The 27,018-nt window shown below is 35.8% G+C and overlaps 1 protein-coding gene across 4 annotated transcripts; it reads left to right on the top strand.

The window, feature by feature from the left end:
* Nucleotides 1-1,244: 1,244 nt before the first annotated feature.
* On the top strand, nt 1,245-22,770 carry LOC121235902 (DNA mismatch repair protein MSH4). Of its 4 annotated transcripts, XM_041132335.1 has the most exons (24): nt 1,245-1,419; nt 2,528-2,731; nt 2,881-2,916; nt 3,015-3,127; nt 3,790-3,835; nt 4,452-4,498; nt 4,673-4,780; nt 4,971-5,046; nt 6,700-6,772; nt 6,879-7,024; nt 7,109-7,194; nt 13,761-13,900; nt 14,001-14,140; nt 14,231-14,281; nt 17,159-17,222; nt 18,584-18,727; nt 18,817-18,884; nt 19,016-19,074; nt 19,887-20,043; nt 20,177-20,229; nt 20,303-20,401; nt 20,727-20,841; nt 20,928-21,050; nt 22,438-22,770. In XM_041132335.1, the coding sequence occupies exons 1-24, from the start codon at nt 1,354-1,356 to the stop codon at nt 22,600-22,602; spliced, it is 2,379 nt and encodes a 792-aa protein (XP_040988269.1). In that variant the 5' UTR covers nt 1,245-1,353; the 3' UTR covers nt 22,603-22,770. The 4 variants fall into 4 exon arrangements, with proteins under 4 accessions (XP_040988269.1, XP_040988270.1, XP_040988272.1 ...); XM_041132336.1 differs by lacking the exon at nt 14,231-14,281; XM_041132338.1 differs by lacking the exons at nt 13,761-13,900; nt 14,001-14,140; nt 14,231-14,281; nt 17,159-17,222 and having other exon boundaries at nt 18,584-18,636; nt 18,719-18,727.
* Nucleotides 22,771-27,018: the final 4,248 nt, after the last annotated feature.

Raw genomic sequence — 27,018 nt, 5'->3', positions numbered from 1 at the left:
CCAACTAGAAGGTATTGGAATGAGGTCAAACATATTCTATACTACTTTCATGAAATAGTTGACATGAGATTGTTCAGTCCAAAATGATCGAATCCTCAATTAATTGATTATGGAGACTTAGGTTGCATTTTCAATTCGCATAAAGGAAGACCACAAACATGACACCTATTCACTTGTGATGATATATTTCATGGAGATCTGTCATGTAAACATTAGTTGTTATTTCTTCCAACTACCCAAAGTTTATTGCAATTTATGAAGTAAGCCGAGAATGCATTTAGTTAATATCAGTAATTCAACACATTCGAGAAAAGTATAGTTTATCCACAGTCAAATATAGTCCAACAACATTATATGAAGATAATAATGCTTGTATTACACAAATCAGGAGAGGCTATATCAAAAGTAATAGAACCAATCATATCTCACCAAATTTCTTTTATACACATGAGCAGTAATATTGATGTTAAGAAAATACGATTAAGTGATAATTTGACAGATTTATTTACTAAAACATTATCAACTGCAACACTTAAGAAGATCCACAAAATCGAAATGTGTCGACTTAAGGATATTTTATCATAAATGATTGAAGCTCTGCATACTTTTGAGGGGGAGAAAATGATCAAACAGATTGTACTCTTTTTCTTTTGCTAAAGTTTTGTCCTATTGAGTTTTCTTTTGCAAGGTTTTAATGAGACAATTTTACAACATTCAAAGGTATATACAAATATTGTACATTTTTCCTTTGTCATTGATTTTTTCCCATCAAAATTTTTCTTAAAAAAGGTTTTAACAAGATATATTCTTTGTGTGTGGCCATCCAAGAGGGGTGTTATAAATATATACATGAACTGGGTGGATGACCATGATTCCACCTTTTAGAATAATGTGTATCAACTCTTGGAATTCCTAAATTCAATAATGTATCTAATTAATTCATGTATCGCTCTTTCAAATTCCTCATCCCCTAATCCCTAGAAAATGGTGTATTGAGTATTATTTGTATAACACAATAAATTCAAAGTAAATAATATTAAGCTCATGAAGAGATACTCTTACATTGCAATCTTTATATTCTTTTACTAATTTTCTTAAGTTTTACATCAGTTTTAGTATATTAGATTATAAAAATTATAAATTTAACCAGTCACGTTAGTTTATGAATTATATTTTAGTAAATCTCCAACTAAATATATTTATCTTTGGGCGGCTCTAATCTCATTTGTCATTGGGCCGCCAATAACAAATTGCAGCCCGGGCCTCGCGGCCCCGCGGGAACAGTTTACTAAGATAACATTCACTCAATTCTGGCGCGCAATTACAAAACCTCGGTGAAGCTTTGGTATAGCAATGGAGGACGACGGAGGAGAGAGATCGAGCTTTGTGGTCGGTCTGATCGAGAACAGAGCTAAAGAAGTATGCTATAGTCATTGGCCTGTCTGATTATCTGAGTTCCTTTTTTCCCCGAGAAAATGCAGCAATGTTTTTTGGCGACCGAAAGTCCAAACACTTTCTCAAAATTCATTCCAATACCAGTATTTTGTCCTAGTTGATAAAAATAACGTCTGCGCCATATTTGAATTTATCTAATATAATATTTAAAAATTATGTTTTATATTTCTTTTCTTCATCTTTCTCAGGACTAAACAGTCACTTTTACTGCCGCTTGAAATTACACATTTATGAAATTACGGATAATTCGATGTTCAAATTTTTTTCAACATTTTATACTTCAAGTTCCTGCGGCTCCATGGATTAGATTTGAGCTTGTACTTTTAATTGTTGGTCGAAAGGTCACAACTCAATCTTAAAGAGGTTGTCATGAAGTGTGGTTGATGACAACCCTGGCTAACTGCTTCCGAGAAATATGTTTTTAGTCCTGAAATTCACAACTTATATTTTTTGTGAATACTCTAGGGACATAAATGTGTTGTCAGATGGAATCCCCTGTTTGAAGTTGAGGACTGAAACTTGAAGAAGAGTGTGCTATTTTTTCTTTCTTCTCTTTTAATGACTTGTTGTGTTGGAAAGCTGATTAAATTTCTTGGATATGTTTTTTTTTCACTTCACGTTCTGCGATTTGTTGGAAAAGGCTATCCGATGCATCAATTGGCTTAGCAAGAAGAACTAATAAACCTTAACAGTTATGAATTTAACCTGCTATTTAAGTCTTCTAACATTGGATTGTGTGTGTTGTGTGTTTAATTGTATTCTAGAGAAGGCGGTGGATTGTGTGTTTAATTGTATTGAGTATACCACAGTGAAACATGCTGCAGGACCTTGGGTTTATACTTCTAAAGGAAGTCTCCTCCAAATATTATGGATTGCGAAAGGAAATGGAATCATGGTTTTGCTACTAATATGGTTATGAAAAGAGTCATTAACACTTATTTCTGTGGGCTTGAGTTCATTGTTGATCCCAAATTAACATTACTCTACAAATGTTATAATTGTGTCAGCTGAAGGTTGGTTTTGATGAATAATAATATTCATAATGTGTAACTGACACCAATTGTGCGGACAGGTTGGAGTTGCTGCTTTCGACTTGAGGTTGGCTTCACTGCATCTTTCTCAATATATTGAAACTAGCAGCTCCTATCAGAATACAAAAACTTTGCTGCATTTCTATGATCCATTGGTTATCATTGTTACTCCAAACAAGCTGGCACCAGATGGTATGGTTGGAGTTTCAGAGTTGGTGGATAGATTTTATGCTACAGTCAAGAAGGTTATTGTCCCTAATGTTTACAATGACAGCTGTGTGTGTGTGTGTGTGTGTGGTGTGTGCACGCTCACTTGGACAATGAGCTCCATATCTGGCTTTTTTTTTGTGATTTTCATTTGTTCACAAATTAATACCATGCACTGCCTTTTTAGGTTGTAATGGCCCGTGGTTGCTTTGATGATACCAAGGTTATCCTAGATACTTGCTCTTCACCGATTTTTAAAATTTGAGGTGCTGATACTTGCATCTATTTGGTGGTAAATACCATTGTGGTTTTTTGCTCCAGGGTGCTGTGCTGATTAAAAATCTAGCTGCCAAGGAGCCTTCTGCACTTGGTTTGGATAGTTATTACAAGCAGTATTATCTCTGTTTGGCTGCTGCTGCCGCTACTATTAAGTGGTACTTTCATGACTTGAGACTAGTATAATTTTTGCAAAAGTTAAAACATGAAGGAGGATATTTTAATCGTGAATAGAGCTAATTCCCTGAGTAACTTGAGACCAGAGGTTTGATGACTATCTCAATGGTCCAGTAAAGTCATTTACATGCTAGTGCTATGATGTGGAGGGTCTTGGAGAAACAAAAAATATTTCTATTTAAATATGGAGTATTAGTAAACTGCAGTCTAAATAAGATCTATTTTTAGTTCAATTGCATAGACAAGAGAGGAGATTTAACTTTGAGATATTAAGCTGGGCCTCCATATTGTTTGTTTTATTTCTGTTTCTCATTGGGTAACATCTTTTATAGTCATGTTCTGTTCCTCCTCCATGGGGGCTCTTTAGAGTTATCATCCTTTGATTTCATTAATTCACTCTCTCTTTACAATTAGTTTCTTTTGAAATTTGATCTTTTCATATGCTAGTTCCAATTTTTAACTTGTGCATCCCATAGTTTGGTACGACTTTTCATATACTAAGTTTCTCGATGTGATCTATTGTTAGGTATCTGAAGTTTGCTTGAATATTTGAACAGTAACATGTACTTTTACTGTTATGATATTTTCTACCTTGATATGTATTTTACTTATAAAAAAAATATTTCAACTACCTCATCCACAGGATAGAAGCAGAAAAGGGACTTATTATTACAAACCGCTCATTATCGGTATGTTTTTAATGATGCATGTTCTGTATCTTCCTGGTATAATTATAAGTTGCAATATTTGCTTTCTCTACCACCAGCATATCCCTGGCTTCTACTAAAGAATTATATAGACTAGATGCCAGAATATGAGGACTGCCTTTAGGCACCGGGGGCCTGGGAGAGTCTGAAAGAGAGCACTAGGGGCTGTTTTTTCTTTTAAGTTATAATGTCACTTCAATAAAATTGCTTGTTTTATTTTGCCCTTGCTATGTTGAAGATTAATCCATTGACAGTCACAGTTGCTGTGTTTTCATTATGTTGACACCTGCTAATATATATCATATTGATACGCTATGGTTGTTTAAGGAGTCCAAGAAAAACTGATGATAATTACCTGCTTCTTGTACTCTTTGTAATTTTTCCTGCACGTGGAAATGGCTCCCTTAAAAGGTTATTACCCTCGGGAACTTTCTACTCATTTGATATGTAATTGTGGCCCCCTAATATAGCTCAAATGCATAAATTCTGTTTTCCTTCTACAAAACTTTCATCCGTTTGCTTTTATAGTTTGAGCTGTTTTTAGTTTTATGGAGGATCCTAATCTTTAATTTTTATTACACAATTATCTCTTTCCCAGGTTACCTTTAATGGATCATTTGACCACATGAACATTGACGCTACCAGGTACCATTAATTTCGTTCTTAATGAAGTCGGATGCTTATATCCTGTCCTACATATTTAATCAGGTTTAGATAGTGGTAACTCCCATCAACGTTACATTTGTTTAGTGTAAATACGAATCAGATTTATCCTACAGTATATAGTCACGAAATCTTACAGCTGAATTTTTGTGGCAGTGTCCAAAATTTGGAAATTATTGAGCCACTTTACTCGAGCCTTTGGGGCACAAGCAACAAAAAGCAAAGTCTATTCCACATGCTAAAGACAACAAAAACAATTGGAGGGTAGGGACTAAATTATAGAAAAGAAGAGTGAATATTTTTTTTTCGGCAGGGGGTGTGATATAGTGAAGTAGGAACTTGTGCAAGGAAAAGGGGGTTTATGCTTCTTCTTGTTTTTTTTTTTTTTTTTTTTTGTCCTTTTTTGTTATCAATGTAAGTTTGTAATTTCATATTGTTTGGCTTTCTTCTCCAGGACTAGACTTCTTCGTGCCAATATTTTGCAGCCTTTAAAAGATATTGAAACTATCAATGCTCGCCTTGATTGTCTGGTTAGCTTCAAATGCAGAATTCTCAAATATCTTTGTTGAAACTATTTTAATTTTGGTCCATCAAATTCTCCTCAAACTTATGAACCCTCAAAATTCTTTTATGATCCTTTCTGTTAGGGTTCTCTTTTCTTCTTCTTTTTTGTAAGATCTCCAATATATCATCCTTTGGTATCTATCACAAATTTCCATGTACTCTGTATTTGTTACATTTTGATAAAGGTGTGTGTATTCGAATTAAACAGTGCTACTTCTTTCCAACTATCATCTAATTTTAAATTAGGTTATTGTCAATTATGTTCCTAAATAATTAGGTAAGACTTTTTCTGTGTTATATATATATATATATATATGTATGTATGTATGTATATAAATATATATATATAAATATTTGAGAAATTCTGTGTTTTATAGTTCTGTACCTATTATGGTTTAGTTTTTGTTATTTTTCGTACAATACATGGAAATGTACGGGTGGAGAGCTTTGACAGTAACAAGGCTCAAGGCTAAGCTTGGGTATTAGGTGGACATGCCATATAAAATTGTTTTGTAATGGTTTTGAATAGGAACATTCAAGCCTGAGAAATTTATCCACTGCTTTTGCATGACTTTAAAGCAGATGCATCTCAGAATTCAGTAGCTTTTAAGCGTGCATTTCAAAATAGCATTGTTGAGGTTTTAAATATAGCTTGCGATTTTAATCTTTTAACTCAAAGGTAAGACCTTGGCTATGGATTCAATTTCTACATGGAATGCTGATTGCTTGCTTGAAACATGAAGTTCTACTTCAACTTTGTAGCATGCAAGGAGACATGCTAAATTTAACTGAACGTTGGGGTTGGCAGAGACCACGTTTGGATATTTTTAGGTAGACATTGAGATGAGGACAAGATGTTAACATTATATTAAAATATGAACAGAAGAATTGCAAAGCTTGCAGCACATTTGTCCCAGGCAGTTTTTAAAATGGCTTGTATACGCTGGCTGAAGTTCACCTAGTTCAAATTCATCACTTTTAGGTTAATAAAAGTTTATTTTGATAATAATCTCCAATCTTTTCACGAGGACCTATTCTTTGTTATTTATGTTTTAGATCATGTTTGATTACTTAAACCATCTCGGTATTCTTTCTTTTGGATTTTTTTACACATCCACTCAGTTGGGCTTATGAAATATATATCTTCCATGAAGTCAGCTTACTTGACAAAGCAGTTGTTTGAACCACTTGGGGCTGGCTGTAAAATCCTTACTGACATCTAGCTCTGTTTGGAGCTGCTGTATACTTATCTAGACCCATGAAAGCACATACACCATAAACAGGTTTATTTTAGGCTTGCACTTTGAGAGCTGTTGTAAAATATTGTGTTTTATCCACATCGTTCTCTAATTTGATTTTGTGTTTAAGCTACCTAACATTGGCAGTGTCATTCCATTGCCCTCATTCAATTTCGTTAGTTGCTTTTAAATTAGCCAGTACAAAAATCACATATCCATGATCTATTGAAGATTTTTATAGTCTTGAAAGTTTCTAAATTTTATTTTTGTTAGGTATGCAACCATCTCACGATCATCTATTTAATTTTGTGAGTTAGAAATGCAGTTGACAACATTATTTTTTTCGATCCATCATATGTCTAATCAATTGTTTGATTTTAGGATGAGCTGATGAGCAATGAACAGCTATTTTTTGGACTCTCTCAGGTTCTGCGTAAATTTCCAAAAGAAACTGGTGAGCAAATTATAAAGCAAGGCATTCCATAACTCTTTTTAGTGAAGTCATTCATCAGGAAGTTAATACATCTCTTCCTATTAAATATGTTCTTCCCTTCATTCAGATAGAGTACTATGTCACTTCTGCTTTAAGCCTAAGAAAATTACAAATGAGGTCTTGGGTGTTGATTCTGCTAGAAAGAGCCAAATGCTAATTTCAAGCATTATTCTCCTTAAAACTGCTTTGGATGCGCTACCTTTACTCTCAAAGGTAAATATGCTTGGTTGCAATATGCCATGTGATTTTTACTGGACTTGAATATGTCTTGAAATGTCAGTTTGTTTCATAAATCAGGTGCTTAAGGATGCGAAAAGTTTTCTTCTTGCAAACATTTACAAGTCTGTATGTGAAAATGAAAAATATGCATCAATTAAAAAGAGGTATGTTGAAGATTTCCTGCTGCTCTTGTTTTGAAATGGATAGGACACCATGAATTTCTTGGTTTCAGTTTCATTTGTTAAAAAATTGCAGAGCAGAATATTCCAAGTTTAGGCTGAGGGATTTGAACAACCAGCAATTATTCTCAATCATATATGTTAGAAAAAAATTCAGAATGATGCATTTTTGCTTCTGCATGAAAAGCTTATTTCTCAAACATCATGTAACTTCTATTGAGAAGTAAAACTACATTGGTTTTGGTTCCTTCTATACGCCATACAAAATTCTTTCATTCTGCCCTTCCAACGTTATATATTGCCTTCCTTTCCCTGGCATCTTTTTGTCTCTTTCGGCTGTAACTATCTCCTGATTTCTTTTGCAGTCGACATTCTTTTCAGCTAGCAGTGATATACAACTGATACTAACTAAGCTTTTTTTCCCCTTTCTGAACATTGACTCATCTATTAGTTCATAGAAGAAACATGATGGTGTCTCTATTATTGTCAAACTCTTGTGTTGCGTTTTTTTCATACAAATGTTGGAGGAATTTGCTCAAGGCTCAAACCTGTTCAAGAACTTTTGCTTAATTTCTTGATATAATTTCTGATTTCATGTTTTCTGCTGAAACTGGACTACCGTTTAATTGGATGTTGAAAATGATGAAGGATAAGTGGAACGGTCATCTCACCCAGGCTAGCTTGAAGATGCTTGCTTGGCCTAGATTCATTTGGTCCGAGCGTGGTCCAGATTTCTAGAATGAACTTTGTGCCAAGCTCAGGCTGTGCTTGTCTGAGCCCAAATCTAGCTTAGACAAAATGAATTTTTTTTTTTGATAATTAATAAGAAATTTTATTATCAAGAATAGGCACAGCCCAAGTACACAGGATGTTTACAAAGGAAATACCTACTACACTCTAGAAAGCAGGAAAACTGAAACAGAAACAGATTCAGTACATTATCATCATTCCTTAAAAAGATCTTAGCCCACAAACTCAAAGTAGAAAAAAAAATTCCAACGATCTTCAAAAGAACACTCTTTGTCTTCAAAACGTCTCCCATTCCTTTCTAGCCATAGACACCACATTAAACACAAAGGAATCATTCTCCATTTGGCAGCTACACATTTACTTGCCTCAAAACCACGCCAACATGCAAGAAGATCCACAACTTCCTTAGACATCACCCAATATAAACCTGTCCGACCAATAACCTCGTTCCACAAAGACTTTGCCACCTCACAAAGTAAGAAAAGATTATTTACAGATTCACCGTCCTTCTTGCACATGACACACCATTCAGCTATACACAAACCACATTTTCTAAGGTTATCCATGGTCAATACTTTCCCTAGAGCATCCACCCAACTGAAGAATGCCACCTTTGTAGGAACCTTCACCCTCCAAATGCTTTTCCAGGGGAATGAATACACAACCAGAATGAAAATAATCACCTTATAAAAAGAACTAACTGAAAACCTGAAATTTCCAGCATGGTCCCACAGTAGCCTATCCTCTCTTCCCTGCATCACTTTTGAGTTATAAATTCTTCCCAAAAAATCTGAAACAACATTCACCTCCCAGTCATTTGCATATCTAATAAAGTCAACATTCCATAGAATATTATTATCTGTACATTGAAGGTAATCTGCTACGGCAACATTTGTTTCCCTTGCAAATCTATAAAGAGATAGAAAATCTGATTTAAGAGCTGATTCCCCACACCAAATGTCATGCTAAAAGAGAATCCTCTTCCCTTCCCCCACCTTAAACTTAATGTGTTTAGAAAACTTCCCCCAACCTTTCCTAATAAACTTCCACAAACTCACCCCATATGCTCCTCTAACTTCATTAGAACACCAATCCCCCCACCAACTCCCATATTTAACAGCAACAACATTCTTCCATAAAGCATCTCTCTCTTCATGACATCTCCAAAGCCATTTTCCAAGGAGTGCTTTATTAAACAACCTCAAATTTCTCACCCCCAATCTTCCACAAAAGACCAATTGACAAATCTTGTTCCAACTAACCAAATGAAACTTCTTTTCCTCTCCTATTCCTCCCCATAAGAAATGACGATAAGTTTTCTCAATTCTTCTAGCAACCCCAGCCGGCAAAGGGAAAAGTGAAAGAAGATACGTAGGAAGATTAGACAACGTACTCTTTATCAAAGTAATTCTTCCCCCTTTAGACAAATTTAACCTTTTCCATCCAGCCAACCTTCTCTTGATTTTCTCAATCACCCCATCCCATATCAAAACAAATTTGTGAGAAGCCCCCAAGGGAAGACCAAGATACTTCAGCGGCATTGAAGAAATCTTACACTTCAAAATATTAGCCAAATCTGAAATATTGCCTACTGCACCCACTGGTACAATTTCAGACTTGTTTAGGTTAATCTTGAGACCCAAGACAGGTTCAAAACATAACAACAAGGCTCTCAAAGTATGAATATGTTCTTGGTTGGGCTCACTGAAAATCAAAGTGTCATCGGCAAAAAGAAGATGAGATAATTTACTGCTATTATTCCATTCCTCATTTACCACCTCAAAACCCGATGAGTACCTTCCTTCAACCGCCGCTTACAACATTCTACTCAACTCATCCATGACAAGAACAAAAGGAAAAAGAGATAGCAGATCTCATTGTCTCAAACCATGTGTACTACTAAAAAACATAACTAGGTTGCCATTCACCAAAATAGCAGATCTCACTGGCGCTTCTAGCTGGGGATAGTCCTTAATATTTCTTTGCTTCCCGGATTCGTGTTCCCTCTGTTTTTTCTTCTTTTAGTTTATCTTTAGTTTGTTGAAGATGGATCGTTGTTTTGGATTGAAGCTAAGAGGTTTGTGTTTAGTAGGAAAGGTGGTAACTTTTTCTTGAGAGGAGCAGAAAGATGTCTAAATCCCTTCATCTCAGTGGAGGAATGGTTATTTGGATGGAAAAGGTGGTAGAGGATTGTCTGAGGTTATCGGGCAATAAAGATTCTTTTCAGACAGAAAGGGAAGGTAATAGAGTTTTTATGCTCCAAAAGTGTCAAAATGCGTTTGGCAGATTTGTGAAGCTGATTGAGTTTGGCACTGGTACAGGGAATGAAATCATAGTGATTCCAGAAGGAAAGGGGGTGGTTGGGCAGGTTTTGTGAGATTAAGAGAGATGGTTGATTTTAGGAACTCTGTTTTAGTTTCTGAAAACAATGTTGCTCCTATGAATGGTGGTGGTGAACGGGATTCCAGAAATAAGAAGGTGATTTATAATTCATCTTCGAAAGGTGTTAATCATCATTGTGAAGTTTCTTACTTGTCAGCCTTAACGAATCCAAGGCAGGACAGGCAGAAAGTTGGAGAAGTCGAAGGGTCTCTGTGGCACATAAAGGCATAGTTATTTGGTTGGAAGGAGAGGTTGGAGTCTTTGTTGAAGAAGGTAGACGATGAGTTGGGTTTGTTTATGGGTTTGGGCCTAAATTTAGTGGATAAGGAAGAAGGAAAAAGGATAGTGGAACTGCGGAATGGGCATGAGGGTTTTAATGTTAAGATAGCAGATGGGCCAGATCGAGACCCAGCAAATGGGCCGGATCGAAGCCCAGCAAACAAGCCTGGTCTCTAGAGGGCAAAGCCCTTACACGAAATACAGGGCTCCAAAAGCTCGAAGGGAGGAGGCCCAGCCCAAGGGGTCAGTGGCTCCGACAGGCACTTCGACATCACAGACAGGGTCGATGGTGGAAGGTGAGTCTTCGTGTAAGGGTTTTGCCCTCCAAATTTGGGAAACAAATCTGGGAATCGGAACTCTGAGGAGCCCCATAATAAATCCTCGACGGCACAGAAGGTTGTGATTTCTTCATAGAAAAGGATGGCAGTGGTAGTCGATCCCTCTGAGGGTACTCAGGTGGTGAGTTCAACTCCGGCAAAGGGGAGTTTGTTGCCCTCCTTTGAGGTCGAGGTTCTAATGGGAGATTCTCATCTCAGGGTTGGGAGGTTCTCTTCTCAGCCATTAATGGCTCCTACTAAGCTATGTTTTGGAGGCACCGAAAGGCTTTCAGAGGTGGTGAAAGTGGTGGAGGAAGATGTGGAGTTGAGTGGTGTTGTCACTGGGTCCTTTGATGAGTTTGTTTCTGGGGTCCCTTGCACCCACAGGTTTAACTCTGAGCTGCAGATGGTTCTTGGAGGGGAGGAGGAAGCAGAGGCAAGTGAGTCAGGAGAACAGAGGGAGTCTGATGAAGAAATGGACCTTGATCCGTTGTGTTTTATCTTTCCTAAAATTGATTGGCCCAATTTTTCATCTGATTGGGTGATGAGGAAAGTGGATGAAATCAAGGATTGTGTGGGAATCTCATGTCGGATTTGAGGAACAATTTAGAGCACTTCTAATAGCTATATAGGCTGGTCAACCTTCATTGGCTAGATCCGCTCTAAAGAAGGAGAGGGAATTAAAGAGGTTATCGTGCTTCATTAATTATAACTCAAAGGGAGGAAGTGCCGTTAGAGATAAAGGTAAGGAGAGGGTTGTTCATAGTCATCAATGAAATCAACAATCATGTCTTGGAATGTGAGGGGGCTGAACGACTATAGAAAATGTCTTCGGGTAAAGAATATGATTCGAAAGTGGAGTGCTGATGTTATTTGCTTCCAAGAAACCAAGCTGAAGTTGGTTAATCAAACAATTGTGAACAGTTCATGGAGCTGTCAATGTGTGGGATGGGTTGAATTAGTTTCGAATGGGGCTTCGGGTGGTATTATTCTTATGTGGGATAGGAGGTTAGTGGAGATGGTAGATCATTATGTGGGAGAGGTTATGGTTGCTTGCCGATTCAAAAGTGTGGATAATGGATTTGAATGGGTTTTTGTGGGGATTTATGGTCCTAATGTGGATAATAGTAGGAGTATTTTATGGGATGAAATGATAGGTGTTTGCTGCTGTTGGGATGTTCCTTGGTGTTTTGGAGGGGATTTCAACATTACACGGTTCCCTAGTGAGGGAGGGGGGGATAATTATTTCTCTCATGCCATGAATGCTTTTTCAGATCTGATTTTTGAGCTTGGTTTGATCGATCTACCGATGGTTGGTGGGGACTTTATGTGGTCCAATGGAAGGGCATGGTCTAGGCTGGACAGATTTCTAGTTTCAGCTTCTTTGGAGATTCGTTTTCCTGATTTGAGGCAAAAAAGGTTACCGAGAATGTGTTCTGACCATTATCCTATTATGCTGGAGAGTGGGGCACTTTTAGAGGGCTAAGGTATTTTAAATTTGAAAATATGTGGTTGGAGGCTGAGGGTTTTGTGGATAGGGTGAGGTCGTGGCGGTCTTCGTACTCTTTTTCTAGTACTCCGAGCTTTGTACTGGCTGGTAAACTTAAGGCATTAAAGAGAGATTTGAAGAAGTGGAATGTTGAGGAGTTTGGGGACACGGGGAGCTTTCTATGAGAAGTTGTTCAGTGAAGAATACTCTTGGAGACCAAAGCTTGATGGACTGTTTTTTTACTCCATTGATCAGGCAAGTGCAGATTGGTTAGAGAGCTTTTGAAGAGGATGAAATTCTTGATGTGGTTAGAGGAATGGCAAGGGATAAGGCTCCGGGTCTATATGGTTTCTCAGTGGCTTTCTTTCAATCTTGTTGGGATATAGTGCGGGATGATATTATGAATGTATTTTTTTGAGTTGTATACATTTATGAAATTTGAGAAAAGTTTCAATGCTACATTTATCGCACTTCTTCCCAAAAAGGTAGGGGCTGTGGAGATGCGGGATTTTCAGCCTATTAGTTTGTTGAATGGGGTATACAAGATAATCTCTAAGGTGTTAGCTAATTGTATGAGTGTGGTGTTCGGAAATATTGTATCGAAATCTCAAAATGCCTTTATAAGAGGGCGACAAATTCTTGACTCGGTCTTAGTTGTTAATGAGTACGTGGACAGCAGAATTAATTCGAATGAATCTGGAATTCTGATTAAATTGGACATGGAAAAGCATATGACCATGTTAGTTTGGATTTTTTCTTGTATTTGCTTGGGAGATATTGTTTTGGAGAGAAATGGTGTATGTGGATCAAACATTGCATTTGGACAAAGTGGAAATAATATTCAATGATATATGTATGTGTATATATATATATATATATATATATATATCTGTATATGTACTAACTTTTATTTAACTTTCAACTTAATGGCCCTTGACCCAACTCTGTACGTAAGCAAATTTCTTGGTTTTTTAGAATTGAATATCCTCTCTTCTATCTGCCATTTCCAGTAATAGGCCAACCAGAACGCTAGGGGCTATGCTCAGGCTGTAATAAGTTTATTGTTTTAATATTGTGGGCTGAACTTTGACAAAGCCTTACTTTGGCTCAGCAGTCAGCACTGCCAGTTTACAGGACGAGGTGTGAGCGGACTCAGCCTTGATTACTCGGACCAAACTTACATAATAATGAAAGTAGTGGTGGTGATGGAGTTGGGGACCTGGGGTGTGAAAGAAACTTGATATTTGTTTCAATAATGCCACCAGTTTTATTATGTTTATGATACCCCATAAATACCCATGTTCAAATATTCTCAATTAGCTGTATTATTTCAGGATTGGAGAGGTTATTGATGAAGATGTGCTTCATGCACGGGTTCCATTTGTTGCTCGCACACAGCAGTGTTTTGCTGTCAAGGCTGGAATTGATGGACTTTTGGATTTAGCAAGGAGGTCCTTTTGTGATACTAGTGAAGGTTTCGTACGACATATAGAATTCAGTTTCTTTGTCTTCCTTCTTTTGTGTGTCACTGCAGTGTAACGCAACTTAAAACCTATTTAATATTGAATTGACAGCTATTCATAATCTTGCAAACAAGTATCGTGAAGATTTCAAATTGCCCAATTTGAAACTTCCCTTTAACAATAGGCAAGGGTTTTACTTTAGCATTCCACAGAAGGATGTTCAAGGAAAGCTTCCTAACAAGTTCATTCAGGTTGGGAATAGGATATTAGCTCAGGTACTTTATTATTTATGAGGATTCTCCTTATTTCTGAACATTATATAATGGTGAGACTTAAATCAGGTCTTGAAACATGGCAACAATATACATTGCTCAACTCTGGAACTTGCTTCTGTGAGTATTATGATCATTTCAGCATTACTGTATTCTAACTTTAATTTATTCCTTATATTGATTTAGTGGTCTGAGATTGTAGGAATAATCTATCAGTGCCTCACATGACAATTTTACTATTTTTCAAGCCATCTGATGTGATCTTAATAACACCACCCACTTATTCATTAGAGTTACAAATAATCTTAATAACACCTCCCAAATATTCATTAGACTTCTATATGTAATGCTGTTTCAGTTGAAAAGGTAAAACGGAGAAAGAGAAGATAAAAGTAGAAAATCGAAATTAGGAGAAGAAAATAAAAGAGAAATATATCTACCATCATCAGTAACTTCTTTAGTTAGGTCAAGACATGGGAAGAGGAAACTTTCCTTTTCATGACCCTATTAAGGGAATCCAAAGAAAAACCCAAGCTCCTGGTTCTCACTCCACTGTTGTCTTTCGAAATACAATTACAAAAATTCCTCCATTCTAATAAAAGAAAACAACATATAATGTATTAACTCTTAACACTCCCCATCAAGCTATGGCAAAGATACCTCACATGCCAAGCTTGCTCAAGGTTGTGTCACCATTGATACTCCCTTTGTCAGAACGTCCCCAGCTGTCCTGTTGTCTCACATAAGGTGTACAAATTAAGCCAGAATGCAATTTCTCCTTGATAAAATGCCAGGTAATCTCAATATGGTTGGTTCTATCATGTTGAAATAAGCACTATTAATCTCTGCTTTGTTATTATAGTGAATATCACAAAGTATTTATTGTTGCACCCAATTTCTTTCAACTACATTATCAACTATAATAATTTGCTTACTCTATTTGCAAAGCTCTAAATTCAGTTTTCTCACTTGATCTAGCTACAATGTTCTGTTTTTCACTTCCCCAGGTCACTAGATTTCCCGCCTACTAAAGTTTAATATCCTAAAGTAGACCTTTTATCTAAAATTGATCCAGCCCAATCAGCACCTACATAAAATCCTACTCACATGTAATTATGTTAAAAAACAACAATCCTTTACCAGGTGAGGACTTCAGATAATGAAGAATCCAATTAACTTTTACCCAATGAGACTCACCATACTTGGTGCATTGGCAGTTTCTAGACAAGTGTGAGATAAATAGATTAGTCCTCCTAAAAGTGTGAGATAAACATCTGGACAATGTCTTCTTTAACCCACATACCTTACCATTTGCCAAGTTAAACTCGACAGGCAGAACATCCATGTTTAGTTTCCTCTCTAAGTCTCTGTTCCGTTTACATGTAAAATGCATTCTTTACATCAAATTGATGAAGTGGCCAACCCAACTTTGCTCTAAGAGAATAGAGCTCAAATTGATTTCGGTTTTACAAAGGGGAAAATGCCTCCTTATGGTCAATTCCACAAGTTGTTGTAAAGTCCTTGGCCACCATTCTAGCCTTGTGTCAACTTACTTTTATAGAGTGCCTTCATCTCCTTTTGTATTGCTTACCTCCATTTTGGATCAGTAAGTGCATCTTGAAAAATTTTAGGAATAGATGTAGATGATAATTGAGATGTAAAGAAATGATACAAGGGTCAAAGATATTGACAGAAAACAAAGTTCAGTAGTGGATGCTGAGTGCAAGATATAAGATGATAATGAGAATAAAGGAGAAGAATAGTATAGCCGTCAAGGAAGCGAAACCCTGGCTTTGGGTTCTCACTCCACCGATGTATTATTTGTACTAGTCTCATGAAATTGAATTACAGGAAGACCTTCAAGCAAATAATATAAATAATGTAATGATTCATCAACAGTTGTTGAGTGTGAAGTTTTTGTAATATTTGATTGGTCTCACAACTCATGCCATAGGCAAATTTTATATGATTCTAGTGTTGTGTATTAATCTTTAGTGAAAGTCAGGTGATATTAGCTTGTAGTTGATAATGATATGTTCAAATTCGCTATGGGTTCCTAACCTTGACCTTGAACTTAAATTGGTAGTTGCAATCTTTCATAAAACAATTCGAGATACAACCACAACAATTTCTTGGGGATAGATATTGGAAAAGAAAATAACTTCTCGATAGGATGATCATTACAGACCAGCCAAATGACAGAAACATGCCCTTTCACATTGTAGCATGTCATTGATATTTGATCTTGGGCACTTTTATATTGATAGTAACCTAGAAGATGTTCCATTTTATACTTCTGTTGATAGGTTGGTTAGTATTAGCTAATGCAGAATAAATTAAAAATAGGTATTGAATATAATGAAATTTGAGCATCATTATTTGTAACAATCCAAGGAAAGCTAAAGCCACACCAAGCCCATATTCCAAAAGAAATAGTCAAGGTTACAATTGGGGCCATTTGAATCTTTATAAAAGGAAAAACTTTTCCTTCCCAAGCCATGTGGGATCCTGTTCACAACCTTCCCATACTCAATCCGTTGTATTCCAATCTCCCTCCTTAAATCCCCGACATCCTCGTCAAGCTATTCCATTATAGGTGACATAATTCAAGTCCCACACTTCTGGTTGTATTGCCTTTGATACCATTTGTAACGACCCAACGAAAGCTCAAGGCATACTTGAGCCCATACTCCAAAAGGATTAGTCAATGTTACAATTTGAGTCGCTTAAAAGCATTACAAGGGGCAAGAACTTCTCCTTTCCAAGTAATGTGAGATCCCCATTCACTATCTTCCTATTCTTAATCTGGAATATTACACTGTTGGCCTACTTATCGTCGTTGTGATCAACATGGTAAATTAACTGTATTATGCTATTTGCGCGTGATAGGGAGTGTATTGTTACTATGTCACTATGTTATAAATCGGTCATAAATTGATGAACCTGGATGGCTTTTGATAAATATTCATACTTTGGTCTATTCAATGAAATTTGCAGTTGAATGTTAGAAATAAGTCTGCAGCTGCAGAGTGCTATATACGAACAGAAGTTTGCCTGGAAGGTTGTCCTAAATTTGTTGACTGCTTCTATAGATTTTTTGTGTTTTCATGATTTCCTTGTATCTCTTTTCCCTCCCAAATTAGGTGTTTCTCTTATATACCTACTGTGTACTTGAGCTAAGCCTTTGCACTCTTCAACAAAAGTTCCTATTACTTTTATAAAAAATAAAAAAAAATGCTGATCAGTTTAGTACATCTTCTGTATTTTAAGGTTCATGAGTTGACTTTTTTCCATTTTCTTTCTATTGTGAATCATATATGAAAGTGTTTAAAAATTGAAATCATGAAGCCTGAATTTTCATATTACAACTAAGTAATAACCATTTGCTGAGTGACTTAAGATATGGGAATGAACTGTAATCAGATTTAGCTGCAAACTTGTCATTCAGTGTACAGGTGCCTTGGGTTGAAGGGGAAAGGTGTTAGTGTTTAAAGGTTAGAGATAATCATAAGCTCTCTAAAACCATCAATTGCATTAGGGTTTTCTCATTTTAATGTAACATTATTGAAGGCCATGATAGATTTAATGCATATCTCTAGATTGATTGTGTTATAAGTTTTCCAAAGCTTTTCATAGCTAAATTTTCATAAGCCTTAGCCCGGGCAACTTATGGATACCATTCTCTCATATGCAGGAAATTATTAGATTATAGTTCTTACCTGTTTTCATATCTGATGCATAAATTCACCTATAAAAAATTAAAAAAAAAACCTATAAAAAAATGTCTGATGCATAAATTCATATACTTGTTACTTTTCTTATTTATAATGTTATATTGTATGAATTTTTTGTGTTAACATCTTTTTACCTATCAAAAAAATTGTGTTAACGCTTTGAAATCAATGCCATTAGCATCATACATTTTCTGCTAGGTGTTTCTCGTGAATAAGAAGAAGATGTTGGCGACTCAAGGATTTCCTTTTCAAAACCTTGTATCATTGATGTTTGCTTACTTTTCTTTTTCTGATTTTCATTGCTTACTCTATTTTCTTCTTCTTGCTATGTGTTTCTCAGTATATGCCCATTGTAATCGGGCAACATGTTCTTTGATCCTTAATAAAGTTCCACTTATTATACAAAATATTGCATTTGCATTGCGGATGCCTAAGAAGGCTTAGTACTATTAAATGCTGATTCTTGGATCCATTGATCTGTGAAAACGTAGAATAAAAATTTAACCGTTGGCATTTATGGATCCAAAAGATTTAAAGATTTGGGTAAATGACTATGCAAAATATTTAGATGTATTTACCTTTTTTTTTTTTAAGTTCATTATGCCCTTGGTACATTACTATATGTTTCAGGTGTTTTTATGCTTTGTAGCTACACGTTTAGTTTATGGTAATATTGTATGACATGCAGCACTTTTAGATGCCATACGGGAGGATGTCTCTTTGCTCACTCTACTTGCAGAGGTATTATGCCTGTTAGATATGATTGTCAACTCATTTGCTCATACAATATCCACTAAGCCTGTTGATCGATATACTAGACCAGAATTCACAAGTAAGTTATTTGGTATGATCTGGCATATTCTCTGGTGACTCTTAAAAGAGCAATTAGGAATATGCCTAATCATGTCAATCTTCTGCCAGACAATGGCCCAATGGCAATTGATGCTGGAAGGCATCCTATCCTGGAAAGCATACACAATGACTTCATCGTATGTTCTTTTCCATCTTTGGTGATTTGATTGCTTGTATCATACTCTTTGTCATCTGTAGGAAGTCCTGTTCTTTTTCCAATCTCAATTTCTATTGAAATTATTTACTATCATTGTTTATTTATTTTCAGCCCAACAATCTCTTTCTCTCAGAAGCATCAAATATGGTGATTATAATGGGCCCAAACATGTAAGAAAAAGGTCTCATTAAAGTTGTTCCTTGCACAGATACAGAATTTTTCATGCATCACGTTTTTTCCTTGAGAATATTTTTACATGTCCTTTTTAAAGAATGGGGAAACCCTCAAATAAAATAAAGAAATAAAAAACTGTAAAAAAATCCCAACTTCATTATTTGGTTACCAGTAGAGGACATGAGTTTTCAACAGCGTGGATGCAGGTTTAAATCCCAGGATGGTTAATTACACATGCTGAATCTATAACATCAGACACCAATGAAACTAAATGTGTACCAACTACCTACATGCTAATAGCTGTACCTCAGGTATGGGAAACAAGATTAACCAAGCAACGAAATAAAAAATTACCTAAGAATCCCCAAAAATATGTTTTGTCTTGAGATATGTACCCTTGTAATTTGCTTATGGAGCATTTGAGTTTAAAAAGCTTAGAGCATGCATTTTGTAGCAATTATATGGTAGTTGGCATCAATTTGTTGCCTTTTGGAAGACACAGATGGTTATGAATTGTCAAATCTACGTTGTCAAATGCATAAGATACTTTATTGCAAATATGTTTTGGATAACCTAATATAACCGCACTTGTAATAAGGGAGGTGAATGTGCTTGTTTCAGAGAAGGCTAATATCTTAAACACCTATTCAGAGTGTAATCCATATAGATGCACATTTTAAACTTTTCTTCTGCATGTAGTCCTTTCATCTTTGATTGTATTATTATGATTTCATTTTCTGAGTTCCAACGCCCCCAAATAATGTGTTCTTATATATATCTCAAGTTTAATATGCATTATTTCCTTCAGGAGTGGAAAGAGCACTTATCTTCAACAAGTGTGTCTTATAGTTATTCTTGCTCAGATTGGTTGTTATGTTCCTGCTCACTTCTCAACTTTAAGGGTGGTCGATCGTATATTTACAAGGATGGGTGCAGTGGATAATCTTGAATCGAACTCCAGTACAGTATGATTTCATTTACAGTGTCAAGAGCCCTATATTTTATTATATATTGTGAACTAGTGGCATATAAGTTAATATTTTTAACTAAGGATCATAGAGAGTAAAATCATGTCTTGTTCTATTTGAGTGTTAACAGTTCATGACAGAGATGAAAGAGACAGCTTTTGTAACACAGAATGTCTCTGAAAGGTTATATCCTATATGATGTTTATACCATTAGAATGTGCAATAGTTTCTGTGAACATCTTTTTATTGGGGACAGGAGTCTGATTGTAATGGATGAGCTTGGGAGGGCTACTTCTTCCTCTGATGGATTTGCAATTGCATGGAGCTGCTGCGAGTATCTATTACCACTGAAAGCGTAAACTGTTTTCTGCTTCTCCAATTACCATGTTTTTGTATGAATTTTGAAAATTAGAAATAAGTAGTATCTAGTTTCCACTATTAAAAATGCCAAAATGTAGTTTATGCAATCAAGGATTACATAGCTAGTCTATTGGACATGGCGTGTATAAAAAATGTAGTCAGATTAAATAGTAGAGAACATTAGAAGCTGTTAGGGCAGGAAAAATTGATACTGGCGAGAATGTGTTCAGCCTTAACATTTGTAAAGATAATGCATATTTATCTTCTCCTCCTGCACTCATTAACAATTTGAATTAAAGTGTTGTCTTTCTCGCATTTAGGTATACTATATTTGCTACTCATATGGAGAATCTATCAGAATTAGCAACCATCTATCCAAATGTGAAAATTCTTCACTTTCAGGTTGACATTAGAAACAACCGTCTAGATTTCCAGGTTGAGTATCAAATTTCTTTTGCTTTAATATTTGCTTGTTTTAACTTTTTTTTTCCCTGAATAAAATATCTTATTTACTTACTCAGCATCAACTCAAGGACGGTCCAAGACGTGTACCACACTATGGCCTATTGTTGGCAGAAGTGGCAGGTTTACCAAGCTCGGTTATTGAAACAGCCAGAAGCATCACATCCCGGATCGCTGAAAAGGTGAACCCGAATCCCGATAAGGATAATATTTTTTTCTAAAGTCCAAACTTCTTTCTTTACATTAATGCTTTTAAAAACATGAAGAATTTAGTGAAACTCAAGCCTGAAAACTTTTAGAAGAGTCCAAGGTAGATAACATGCAGACAAGTAATAGGTTGAAAGAAGGAAGAACAGCTACTAATCTGAATCCATCTGTTGGTTCAGCATACATTTTTTAGGAAAATGTGCAGTCTATTGATCCATCTCTAGTCCTGGTTTGTCCATGAAGGTCCTAAACGAAAGGAATCAACTGCGCTGAAGCGTTTCCTTTATAAAAGCTCTACGGACGGATATTATGCAAAATCTCAAGTTCTTATAAGGGTCGTAGAGCTTGTTTGTAAATAGATTTCATCTCAAAATTTTTATTTCATCTTATCTCATCACATCTCATTCCCAAATATAATTCAAATACAAAATTTTCAAACTAATTATTACAACTTTCCCAAACTTTTAAATAAAAAATAAAAAACAATTCAATTTTTTTAAATTCCCAAACAAAAATAATATTATAAAACTATATTCTAAAATTATTTTAACTTTATAATTTTTTTATTTAACTTTTTCTCTCTCATTTTCCAAAATCCAAAAAATACTAAATTCAAACTATTTCACTACTATTCACAAACTATATTACTATTATTCACAAAATTTTTATCTCATCTCACTTGTGAAACCAGCCAGTGTGAACATTGAGGCCAAAAGCATCCTGATTTTTTCATCTAAATCACAAGATCTTTGTAAAGTACACGTGCTCCTTGACTGAATTTATCACGTGTAGTCTGTAATGTTCAACTTTCTTAAGCCTTAATCATGAGTTCAAATTTAAAAAATCTACTATTTACGCAAAGCAGCTCAGATTTCTTAAACAGAAATGGAGATTTGGTAAATTTTAGCTATATATAACATTAACAAAGGCAGTGTATTAGATACTTATTTGGTAATTATTTATCATCAATATTGGCTTTCAGATTTGTACATTTTTTATATATCTAGTCTAGAAAGAGAACAAGATAAAAGAAAAACATGAAAAATTAAAATTAAGCCCATTAAAGTCTATGGAAGTTGTCCAGATCAGTAAGAGACTATAAAAAATAATAATAATAATAATTTTTTATCTCCTTCGTCACCCCTTAATGGTCCTCACAACCTCTATTGTTCCTTTCCACCAAATACACCATATGAGGCAAGTAGGAACCATTTTCCTTTTGATGTTGAAATTGAAATCATTTCACTGCCGATCTTCTTTTCACTTGATAAGATTTACCGCATGATCTTTTGTGATTGCAAGTATAGAATGATCTTCATGAACTTCAGTAACCTGTTATATAAAACAACTTCCAATGTCTAGGAAGTGAAGAGGATGGAAATAAACTACATGCAGTATCATCCAATCCAGATGGCTTACCGTGTTGCTCAACGGCTGATATGCTTGAAGTACTCCAGCCAAGACGAGGACTCAATTCGACAAGCATTGCAGGATCTTAAAGAGCAGTATGCTGATGGAAGTCTATAGCGCTTGCTATAAAGCACAATTCCGTGTTATGGTATTTACTGGGTTATAATTGAAAGCCAGAGTGATTTGAAGAATAAATGTAACTAGTTCTACTGTTTTACCGGGAAGTGAATCCCCATGATCTTGCAGAAGGGTCATGATTTCCATGAAATAACAGAAAGTTAAACGTACATGCATGCTGATTCAAGTTTTCCCGTGGCTATTAGTGGATGCAACAAAGCGACAAGGAAGTCTGTGTTCTTAATTTGCTTCTCTTACGTGCCTGACTGAATTTTGGCACAATTTGAAGTGGCAATGGTGCCACCATGATTGATTAAAAAAATAAATAAATAAAAAAATTGAGATTTCGTGTTTATGCTTTAGATTCCACTTTGAATAATAGATGCACGAAACAAAAATCTCCGATAGATAATGTATATAATCGTTAGATTTTATGGGTGATCTGTCGAGCATTATTTGGTGGTCAGAACTAGAAGAACTTGGAAATGAAAATCTTTATCAAACATTAAGTAGCAGCAGCATAAGCATCCCTTGCCATTTCGATATTATTTGTATGGGAAAACTAAAAAAATAGATACTTTTGGACATGTTAAATTCAGGACTCCATAACTCCTTTCATTAAATAAGCGACGGCAAATGTTGATGAAGACAAAAAAATGCCGATGTAGGTAGACACATTATCTCACATTGGTATTTTCCATTTACGTAGGGATTTTAAATTTTGTATTGGTTTGCATTTCAAGGAAAATAAGGGTAGGTGTTAATTATATATCCAAAGGGTCTCTTATTCCTTTAACATTTGTTAAGAGAAATTGCATCCACGGTTTATTATATCTGGACACATTCAGCTATGAGAAATCGCATCCACAGTTTATTACATCAGGACTCATTCACCTCGAAACCTTCCCAACACCCCCATACTCTTCGTTCCTTGTGTAATATATTATAATTAAGGGACAGAGAAATACATGAGTAAGGGGTAGGGAAACCCCGACAAACACTCTTTCTTAACAAATGCAGTACTACATAAAAAGGAAAAAAAAATAGGTCCTAGAAACAAATAAATGTTTCATGCCCTTCCCTGCTAGGAGGGAGCTGCACAAAGTGGCGGTTTTTATACAATCCCGGAGTAGGATTGTAGTTCCTACGGTCATGGTGATTGTAGTGATTGCATTTTGTCTTAAACCGACTGTTGGGGAAGTCCACTGCCTTGTCTTTTCAATCCTATGGCCAAATAGGACAACTCTTATAATAAAAAGCCAGTAAAAAAAAATATGAAATTCATCGCGTTATACGTTGTCGCAAAACTCCACAGTCTCCCGAAGGAATATATGTGATTCTTGTGCCAAGGGCAAAAGTAAAAAAAGTGGGGCTTGTGGGTTGGGGCAGAGAGAGACCGCCAAAGGACCAAAGAGGAGGTGGTGATCGTTGAGTGCCAACGGCTCGAATATTTTACTAAACTCCTTACATATAAGAGTATTCTAGCAAAATTTGGAAAAAAAAAAAGTAAGGAAAGCAATAAGATAGATGTAAAAATAGACGGATTATAGTTTTGATCAACTCCAGTAGACTTTGAAATCTATGGCGGCGGGTGAGGGCCACGTGCCCTCTTTGCAACTACAACAATCAGATTTGAAGGATCTGATAGTGACGAGTCTGTTGGTCCAACCCGTGTGGCTAGAAAAGCTCCCGAAGAGGGTGGCGCGTGAGGCTTACGCGCCGCGATTTTCATTGAACCGTCACTTCTCTCCGAACGATTTGCATCCTAAGAGCCTTCTCGTGCCGTGTGTGTCTCTCAGATGTTGCTGAAAAATTACAGATCTGTCTTTTTTGTCCTTGGAGGAAACAAAACAACTAAGAAATGAGAATTAACTTTATAAACAAAGTGGGTAGATGGAGAAAGAAGAGAATGAGGAGGAAGCCGAGTCGTCCCCCTCCTCTCTGGCTAAAAAACCAGATCTGGGTTTTGGAGGGTTTTTAGAGAGAAAGAGAGAGAGAGAGAGAGAGATGGTTAGATTACAAGCTTATCACTACTTCAGGTACACAAACACATACCTAGCTGAAACATTTCCTCTTAAATCGCATTTTTAACATGGAGACAGAACACGAGATTCTTTTGCCTACCTGTGTTCTATTTCAGTGTTTTGATCCGTATATATAATTAGGAAAATGGTATGTTGTCTTCCTAAACGTACTGTTCAAAGTTATTACTAGTGCATTTGTGTATTTTTTTTATATTTTAAAAAATAAATAAATGCACTAACGATAACTTTGAGCAGGATGTGTAAGAAGGTAGACTAGCAGCGCCCATATAATTATATATAGCAAGGCTCTTTACCAACCCATGTGGTCAACGACATAGTCCCGTAGCATAACACCCCTGGCTTGGGAAGGCCAGCTTAATTAACGTTTTCGACTCAATTGCGAAATAAGAAATTTAGAGAACATATTTAATCACACCAAATTAACTAGTATTAGATGTTTGAATCATAAAGTTTTAACATTTAAACTTCCAAACCAACATATTTCAATGGTCATGAAATGCTCCTAATTTTCGAATTTGAATTACCTAGAGTTCTTAATCGAACACTATGGTCTAGAGTACGAAAAAGATAAACATATAATAGACCATACAACATTTATAACTATCAAAGTAAATTTATTAGATAGTATTAAATACCTAATAAATATTATAAGCTCTATTTTACGTGTCTATCTCTCTCATTCTAGGTCTTAGAATTTGATTAAAAACTCTAAAAGATCTCTATGAGAACCTTTAGTCGAGCAGGAAAAGCAAAGTACATGGTGGTAGTGTGGCGGTGATGGGCTACCGAGAGATGTGAGTAGGGAAAGGAGTTGTTGAGTGAGTGACAAACAAGAGAGAAATGATAGAGACACGATCATATGTCCTTATTGGACAAGACCAGATAAAAGTTTGATGCAGATAGAGGAGTGTTATTACAAGGAAAATGAGAGAGACACCATACTTTTTATAACTCTTTATATAACTATTTTTAAAGTATGGGCATTTTTATAAAATAATTTATCAAAATAACTTCACTTCCCTTAAATACCTTCAATTGGATAAAAGAATGTATAATCACTGTTTCATTCTCAGTGGTAATCAATGGGGAGCCTTGTGAGTTCTTTAACCCCTCTAGAGGTTTAAGACGAAGGGATCTTCTATCTATCTTTCTGTTCATAATTGGTAGTGAAGTACTTTCTAGACTAATTACTAGGGGGAATGACTCGAAAAAATTAGCGGTATTAACATCAGCAAAAATGGTCCTAATCTCACTTACCTTCTTTTTGCAGATGATTTAATCCTTTTTGTTCTGAATGCGCAATCCTTCCTTAGGTGTCTTAGCTTATACTCCTCCTGGTCAAGGCAAAAGATTAACTCAGGAGAATCCTCCATCCAATTCAGCAAGAATTCTTCTATCTCCACAATCAGAGCTGTTAAAGAGATCTTAAACTTTAAAGCTTCCAACACTAGAATCAAATACCTAGTAGGTCTTCCCCTTAGTTTTGATGCCCCAACAACAGTGTCTTCAATGACATAATGGGAAAATTAATGGGGTGGAAGCTCAAGCTATTATCCCAAGCAAACAGAATAACATTGATTAGGTTAGTAGCTAGCTCCATCCCTGCTTACACAATTTCTAGTATATGGATTCCAAAGAACATATCAAGAAACATTGATAAAGCTTTCATGAAGTTTTGGTGGGGGTTTGATCCCAAAAAGTCCCACAACTTCACTCTTAAGTACTGATCTGTAAGCCTAAATCTATGGGAGGACTTGGGCTTAGGATAACTTCACTCTTTAATAGAGCTCTGTTGAGTAAACAAGGTTGGCATCTCCTCAGTGAGGACACCAGTATTTGGAAATCTTTGTTTGCTAATAAATATTTAAAAAACTCTTCGTGGCTAACCACTCCTGTAAAACAATCAGACTCTAGATTTTGGAAAGGGTTATTAAAACAAAGAGATTTCCTAGCTACTAGCTTTTGCCTGCAAATCAACAATGGCGCCAGTACAAAAGTCTGGATGGATCCTTAGATACCCACAATATCCCCTCCTATCCCAATTCCTTCCTCATCCACCATTATCCAAGACCCACAGTTTAGAGTCTATGAGTTAACTTTAGAGGAACCTAGAAGAAACACTCTCCTCTTTCAAACTTTATTTTCTCAACGCACTACCAATAAAATTGAAAAAATCCCACTAGCCCAGTTTCAAATCTACAATATCATAGACAGTCTTAAATGGCTACATCATTCTTCTTGGAAATTCTATGTCAAATATGCATATGTAGCAATATCAGCTCAGTCTAATGCTCTTAATTCCTCACATCCCTCTCCAATTTGGAAAAAGTTATGGTCCCTAAAAATGCAAGATTGTCTTAAACTTTTCCTA

The sequence above is a fragment of the Juglans microcarpa x Juglans regia genome, chromosome 6D (genome assembly GCF_004785595.1).
Source record: "Juglans microcarpa x Juglans regia isolate MS1-56 chromosome 6D, Jm3101_v1.0, whole genome shotgun sequence".
In the NCBI taxonomy this organism is placed as follows: Eukaryota; Viridiplantae; Streptophyta; class Magnoliopsida; order Fagales; family Juglandaceae; genus Juglans; species Juglans microcarpa x Juglans regia.
Note: the sequence above shows the minus strand (reverse complement) of the source record. Positions and strands in the feature narration are given on the sequence as shown.